This window comes from Buceros rhinoceros, unplaced genomic scaffold, assembly GCF_000710305.1.
Source record: "Buceros rhinoceros silvestris isolate BGI_N320 unplaced genomic scaffold, ASM71030v1 scaffold883, whole genome shotgun sequence".
Lineage (NCBI taxonomy): Eukaryota > Metazoa > Chordata > Aves > Bucerotiformes > Bucerotidae > Buceros > Buceros rhinoceros.
Genome location: NW_010401612.1, coordinates 113,083 through 121,011, shown reverse-complemented (window position 1 = coordinate 121,011; position 7,929 = coordinate 113,083). Strand labels below are relative to the sequence as shown.

General features: G+C 48.1%; 1 protein-coding gene across 1 annotated transcript in view; it reads left to right on the top strand.

Moving 5' to 3' along the window:
- The window catches only part of CSMD2 (CUB and Sushi multiple domains 2), a gene marked incomplete at its 5' end in the record, with an annotated part of 130,994 nt that overhangs the window by 48,538 nt on the left and 74,527 nt on the right, over positions 1-7,929 (top strand). Inside the window, 3 exons of the mRNA XM_010132318.1 lie at positions 1-188; positions 2,668-2,806; positions 3,244-3,431. The exon at positions 1-188 is cut by the window's left edge and continues 6 nt beyond it. Of these exons, the coding sequence (XP_010130620.1) occupies positions 1-188; positions 2,668-2,806; positions 3,244-3,431 (515 nt within the window). The remainder of the gene's footprint in view (positions 189-2,667; positions 2,807-3,243; positions 3,432-7,929) is intronic.

The following is a 7,929-nucleotide window of genomic DNA, read 5'->3' as shown; positions in this document are numbered from 1 at the left end:
TACTGCCACTTCCTGCAATGACCCAGGGATTCCCCAGAATGGCAGCCGGAGCGGTGACAGCAAAGAGGCAGGTGACTCCATCATCTTCCAGTGTAACCCAGGATACACTCTGCAAGGGGAGGCCAAAATCACTTGCGTGCAGATTGAGAACAGATTTTTCTGGCAACCAGACCCTCCCTCCTGCACAGGTATGAGCCCTCCTCCCATCGCACTGGCCTCTCTGCCCCGTGTCCTTGCAACGCTTCTCAGGGGGATGAGCCCTGCCTGGTTTGGAGAGGTGTATGACAAGGTGTACGTGTCCCGGTGGCTGTCTCGTAGAACTGCTCTGTAGGTTTATCCCCAGAGTGTCTGGGACAATGAGACTCTAGTTCATGCTGGAAGCTCACAGGACATAATGCTGTGTAAGTGATGATATTTAACCTGACAAGTCAAAATGAAATGCTTCTTGAAAACTCAGGTTGGTAGAGAGTGTTGGGGTCATGAGTGAATAATTTCTGCATGAGGAGACAGCAAATCCTGTCACAGGAAGGGCTGTCTGACATTTTCTTTAAACTTCATAAAGTAATAAAAGAAGCTCATAAAAGTGATTCTTTTTAATATGTCCAGAACACGTAAAAATAGTCATGCCAAGCACGAGAGCAATAAACACCCAGTTTGCTGGCCATTAAATGTGAGCCATGAATTACTTCCCTGTAACCTCTGTTCCCGTTTAAGCTCTGTTATCCCAAGCAAGAACAAGTAGTTAATTCTGTTTCTAACACCCAGTATAATGCCAGCCAGGAGGCTTCCCCAGCATGTGCAGGATTTCTGCTCCTTGCAGGATGAGTTGGCTTCTCAGTGACTATCTTGATCATCTAGTGTAGCACCTCCTCAGCCTGGTAGTTTTCCTGGAGCTGTACCTAAATCGTGGTGTTGCGTGTCCTGCCCACCTCGTCATTCAGCTGGTGAATTTTCCTTCACCAGAAGCTGGGCTCTCAGTCCCTGTCAGAGAAGTGTAGCCAGTTCCATAATCCCAGTGAGATGAATTCCCAATGGTCCATCTCCCATTTGACTCGGAGATATTGCGTGGGGTCCTTTCTGAGCAGAAGTCTGGCAGTCTTGTTTTAGGAGTCATAAGCTCTGTGAAACAGCTGAAAGCAGTGTCTTTCTCCTTCCCTCTTGTCAGTGACAAGGGATTTGGAGGAACGAGCTGCCAAATAATACCAGCTTTAGAGCAACAGGCTGCCTAGTTAGAGCTGAGCTGGGAAACAGGGTTTAATTTAAGGCTTGGATTTTATGTTGCTATTTAGCATTTCAGATGCATTTTCACATCTTTATTGTACATCTTCTGCAGTCCCTGAACAACGTGGGCTGAACTGGAACCTCAGCTGAAACAGCCTCTGGAGGTTTGGGGTATTTGAAGTCTGGATCCTGACCCAGCCCCATACAGCGGTGGCTTGGACCAGTTTCTAGTTTAAGGCCTTTGGAGACTGTGGGTGGGATTTTCAAAGAAATCAGGGGCTGTGGAACAGTCACCTCCCTTCAGCTTTTCAAAAATGAGTCTATCTGCTTCAGTTTCCTGTGGATTTTCTCCTGACTTTACAGTCTGGAAGAGGAACACGCCCTAGAGGTTCAGATAAAGGTAGATGGATGCAGAGTAGGTGCTTGTGGTTCTTCCAGGCTATTTGTGCGTGACCTTCAGCTAAACACTTCACTGTGGACGCTGTGATTTCCATGTCTATTCCAGAGGAATGACAGCTCTCAGCACCTGCAGTAGGCTGCGACTGGCCTTGGCGGAAGAAGTTGCTTTGGGGCCTTGGAGAAGGGTCTCTTGTTTAATCTCTGTGTGACCATTATAGAACAGCCCCGCTACATTTTACCTGCTATCTGGGGATTCTTGTGTATTTGCAGGGCTTTATAAAAGCCCACAAGATAAACACACGTGCTCAATCCTTCATGGAATATCTTTCCAAGGTTCAGTAGGTTCTTTCTGTCCCATGCGTGTTCATTCCCCAGTCGGTGTTTGCGTTGCCGATGTTTTCCTGATTGGTGCCAGACACCTGAGTTTAAGGCAGGCTCTGCTCCTCTCTCTCTCACCCCATCCCAGCTCTGGGAGGATCGATCTGAGCAACGGGGGGAATCTCAGAGCATCGACCATCAAGAAGAGACTGCAGAAAGGCTGAGAGTAATGAATCAGTCATGAGTATTTGCCACAGTGGGAATATACGCAGGCACTTCAAGCCTGAAAAAAAGGAATAATTGATTTTTCAATCAGCTTGGCATTTAATGTGTTGGTAACTGCAATAAACACGAACAAGCTATTAGTCCCAGACAACATGTTTTCAGTTATTTAGCAACCACCCAGACTTTGACCAGGAGTTACCTATATAAATGCAACAGAAAAGCATAAAGTACATCTCCCTCCTTCTGATTGTTCACTTCTGTATCTTGCACAGATGGTAATAGCATCCACAGCTCTGTGTGTGCGAGTGAACCTTGTCTGGAAGAACTGAGCCCCCTGTGAGGGCCACCACAAGCTCTTGTAATACCCATTGTGACATGGGATAGCCTTGCAGACTGCCTCTCCATCTCCTTATCTGTCCATATCTCCTGTTCTCCCTTCCTGCATCTCATCTACTCGTTTTGAAGTTTCTCAAGACACAGCCTCACCCCTTTGCTTGCCTTCAGCTCCCTGTGGAGGTGTCTTGACTGGACCGGCAGGAGTGATCTTGTCCCCACAGTACCCGGAGCCCTACCCGCCGGGGAAGGAGTGCGACTGGAAGCTGACCGTCTCTCCTGATTATGTCATTGCCCTGGTATTTAATATGTACGTACCCAAGAGCTGTTTGGTTCCACTGGTGTGGCTGCCTGTGGGGACAGGGAAGGGATTCCAGCAGTGGGGGCACTGCCTGGATGAACTGGGTCTGCAGGTGGGTCCTTTCCTCTCTGAAGGAACCAAACCTGGTAGGGCTGTCCCCTTAGTTTGGGGAAGTTACACACATTTCAACTGCAGCTCCTCTTTGATAAACATGTATTTTACTGAACAAACGCTGTTGTGCTCTTGACTGCATCCCCAGTCCTCGAGTCACCATGTGTGGAAGGGAGGCAGAGCTGTCCTGTGCTCGGCTGCAGAGCTGGTGTGGGGCAGAAGCAGTCTCTCCGCTAGGTGGTTGTGCAGCCCATCAGCACCACAGTCCGTTGGTCTCCAGAGGCTGCTGTATGTAGCATGCTCATACTTCACGTGCTCTTCTTTGGGTTTTGTAGTTTCAGTTTGGAGCCTGGCTACGATTTCCTTCACATCTACGATGGACCCGATTCACTGAGCCCCCTGATCGGAAGCTTTTACGGCTCCCAGCTGCCCGAGAGAATAGAGAGCAGCAGTAACAGCCTCTTCCTCGCTTTCCGGAGTGACGCATCAGTCAGCAACACTGGATTTGTCATCGACTACACAGGTAAGCGCTGTCCTGGGGTGCCCCGGGCCCAGCTGACTCAGCAAATACATGGGATTTTACCTGCACTCATTCTCAGGTTAAACCAGCTACCTGAACCACACAGGAGAAGCTCTGGACACCATGGAGCCTCTCCTCTGGCAGCGGTCCTGCTGTCTGTTTTGCTGTTACCAAAGATGAGTAAGAGGCAGGGGAAAGAAACCTGCAGAGAGGTGAAGAGCCGGGGTACAGAAGGTGGACCCAAGCAGCATCACACAAGGACTGTTAACGTGGCTGAGCATCAGTCACGTGTGGTTGCTTCTGCGTGAGGCTTTCATTAACAGAGCAGGAAATGTTTACATCTTTATTCTTTAAAGAAAACGGGAAGGAGATTCCCAGAAATTACCTGTTTATGGACAGGCTGCGTTCTCTCTCTCACTCCGCTGAGTTTAAATAGTTCTCTTGTGTTAGGGAGCAGAACATGCTGCATCGTTGCAGATTGGAGCATTCAGGGTACACACGAGTGCTGAGCTGTTCAGTGGCTATTAGGAATGCTCCACTTTGCCATGGGTTTAATTTTATTCTTAGTGGCAAGAGCAGCTTTGTCCAAGAGGAGAAGTGAAGACACGGTTAGCCAATATGGGACCTCAGGCTGAATTCTTGATTCAAGATTTAATTCTAGTTCAAGAGTGTGCCAAACGGCTGGTGGCTGTGTCTAGAGGCGAGGGTCACAGAGGGCGATGCTCAGTTCTCTTGAGTCAATGGAGCTCTCTAAAATCTGTGCCTTTTACTTCTCTTGCCATTCTAAAGTATCTACTTTAAAATTCTCTAATAGTAAAATGAACAGAATAGTTCACAAGTATCCATGGTGTTACAGCAGCTGCTTTTTTTTTTCTCGCTCGAGGAGGAAGTAAAACATTGTGGTGGCTTCAGCTTTAATAGGTGAGAGTCAGGGACAGTGGTTAGAGTTTTCCCTGGGTGCTTTTATCTCTGTGTCGATGGAGGAAGCTGAGAAATGACAGACCTGGCACTGCAGTCTGGGAAATGGAGGGGAAAAAGGAAGGTTTTGGCAGATCTGTTTGTTGTTTGTGCATGTAGGGTAGGCGAAAGAACGGAGTTGTTACAAACCATAGTAAAAAATGTACTCTGAAAAGCTAGATCTGACAAGCCAGGATTATGCAGAAAGGAGAACAAGATTAAAAACTGGGAAAAACCACAGGGCTGGAAAGAAACGACTCTTTAGGCATGTGTGGACTAGTTTGCAGTATGGGAAAAAAAGCACTGATGGCTTCAGCTGTGCTGGATGCCTCCCACCTGTGGTGGACGCTGAGGAACAGGTTGCTGAGGCTTGTTGGCCCAACCGTGAGCTGTGGGAGCAGTAGCGGCTCATGCAGGAGAGCCGATGGGCTGCTGGTGTGTTTCCAGGGCGGCTGCTGCTTCCCCAGTGTGCTTGGGCAATCCTCTTCTCCTACACCCTGTCTCCGGTCTGTGGCTCCTGGTGTGAGTTCACCTGAGCAGAGGTGAGGTGGCAGTGAGATGGCAATTCCCGTTAGTTGTGCTGAACAGATGAATTCCCCTCAATAAAGTTATGAAATAAGATGACAAAGACAATTAGCACCGCTTAAGATTCAAGAGATTAAAACTTGTCTGCTCTCATTAGAATTAGTTTTACTGATAATTAAATCTTAGGTTTTCTTCTTTTCCCCTTTCTTTTCGGGCAGCCACACAGTAGTTAACAAATGAAACCTCATTAAACAGGGTGGCTGTGCCTTGCAGTTTTTTCCTAAACACTCCTACGGTGTTAATCACACCTACATACTTCCCACAAAGCCAAACTGCTTCACAAAGAACCTGGGCTTCGAGTCTGAGAAGTAGCAGAAAATAGAACTTTGGGGAATCAAAGGAAGAAGAAAAGAAATGCAGGAGGGAGAGTTATTTGGAAGAAAATCAAATGTCAAGCTCATCTTCTCGCCAGTGTGGAATCCCAAGTCCAGCTCACAGCCACTGCCTTTCCTCGGCCGTCTCGCTGGGTTGGTCGGTGCTGCAGCCCGCATCGGCTCTGCCCCTGCAGCTCCCCAGACACTCAGTGTCACCTGTGTCAGCTCTGTGAAACACGGATCATTGCCAGGGGCTTTGTGGTTCTCTTTTGGTAATATTTTGGGGAAAAGGTGGAGAAAAGCAGCGCAGCCATCTGTCAATCCTTCATGGTACCTGCGTCTTCCCTGGGAGCAGGGCTGCACTGCTAGCCCACAGCCACGGCGTGTTGGGTGAATTGCAAATAGCCACAGCTCTCCATCTCTTCGTTGGAGACTGTTTCAGGAGCAGTGGCTCTTCCAGAGAGAGCTGTCCTCTGGGGCCACCAGGAACAGAGAAAATAGAGAGAAAATAATGGCTTTGGCTTTTACTATGCCATGTTTTGCATAGAGCATGACAGTGAGAGTGAAGGGTGGGTGCAGCAGTGCCATGGAGAGGTGTTGGAGGGCAGATCTTCAGCCAGGCAGTTCCCAGTTTAGCCACACAGATACACTGCACCTTTCTGATAGGTGAGCACGGGGCTCTGGTTTTGCACCCAGGATGCACATTTTTTAAAGAGTTTTAGAAGTGTCTCTACTACAGAAAGCTGAGGTTTTTAACTCAGTATCTCTACACATGTTATCTTTTGAACCAAGATGATGTTTGTGTGTCTTAGTTTCACTTGGGAGGTTACTGCCAACAGCTGGGTCCAGGGTGGGCACTGCTTACGGTTGGATACGTTTCCAAAACTCTTTCCAATTTAAAAGACCCTTGAGGGTTCACCATTGCCAGAGACTCTTTTAAATTTGGCTGGAGATGAATCTCTGAAGTGAAGATCTTTTCTCACGGGGAGTTCAGCTGAGTTCTGATAGCTTGCACTGCAGCATCTCCACAACCAGAGCTGTTATTGAGGTACATTTTATGTATTCATACACTGGTATTTCTTTGTTCGTAAGGTAAAGGGCCAGGCTAGTTGTTGGGAGAGCTTTTCCCAAATCATTTCCCCCCCCCGCAACCCCCTTGTCTGTAGGGGACTGTTGTCATGAACACAGAAGTGGATCAAACTCAGTCACTGCCTCCATCTGAGCAACTTACCCCGACGGCCTGGTGCTGACGGGGACCGTCAGGAGCGTGGTGTAGGTGTGGCTCCTCAGGCTTGGGGCAGAGGGTAGGAAGGAGTTTCCAGGCTGGACGCTCCAACGCGGGAGGTTTTCTCATGCCTTTTAGTACTTTCTGTTTCTGTTGTGTGCCAGAAGTGAAGAGGCGTGAAATTGAAAGCAAATGAAGCAAAACTGATTACTTTTCACCCTTCCAGAGGAATGAAAAAACCCCCACTCCAAACCCCAAGCCTTATTTCAAATCCGTTATTATTTCACCGGAACTATTTTGCCCATCCTGAGCTTATAAACATATATTCAGCATTACTTACGGGTTGTTTGAGGTGGAAATTCCCCACAGAAACACTGTTCTGTAAAATGTATTGCAGAGGAAGCTGTTTAAAACCATCCAGCACTGCTTGCTGTTGAAACACCCCGAAATGGGAGAGGACACTAGACCCCAGAACAACTTGCATTTGAACAGCAGCTCTGTCCTTTGGACAAGGTGGTCCCTTCAGCTGGGAGTTGCTGGGGCGTGCCGGGCTCCTGGCGAGCAGCTGAGCTACTTGGGATGCTGAGGTTACCCCTGGTCTTCAAAATCCCGGTGTAATTTCTCCTGTCCTCAGGATGTGAGGACTGTTGTGGAAAACCGTCTTCTAGACTACTTCTTTTGGGGCTGGTCTAAGGCTTTGCTCTCAGAAAGGCTCACACATGTTCACAGATGCAGAGTTCAGGATGCGCTTTGTGGAGAACCCTCCAGTGAAGCTGTTCTCAGACACGCAGAGGAAAGTGTGACCTCCTGGTCTAGGAGCTCACACAGGCTTTGAGTTTTCCTTGGGAAAGGAGAGGGGAGGCACAGAAGATTCTGCTTTCTGTGGGCTAATGAGCCAGTTCCAATGGCATTTTTGTCTTGACTCTTTTCTAAACATTTGGCAGCCTGAATCTATGATAATTGGGACATCAGGGTAAAGTCATGATTTCTGAAGTGTCTGAAAATAAAACATTAATTCTAAATGGGCAAGCTGTGCTGTGCTCACTTCACAGCCTAATAAATCAAAGGCTGGAGATGCTGTGGCCTTCCCACGTGCCTCTGAGTATTTCACTGTCACCACGCAACCAAAGACTTGCTTCAAGTCGAGCTCCTGGCTCCCTTTGTAGCCTCCTGCTGAGGATCGTCGGGGCAGTTTACCTACAAAGGAGTAGTCTGCTGGAGAAATGCGGGGGACAGTGTGTCAGGATGCATCATCCTCCAGGGAGCAGTGTCCCTGAAGGCGCAGACCCTCGGAGGTACAGTCCAGAGTGAGGAAAACACAAAAAACCCACACAAAAGCAGTGGGGCTCTTGCTCAGCAATCAGCCACCACCTTTTTTTTTTTTTTTTTTTTTTTTTTTTTTTAATCATTAATAACGGAG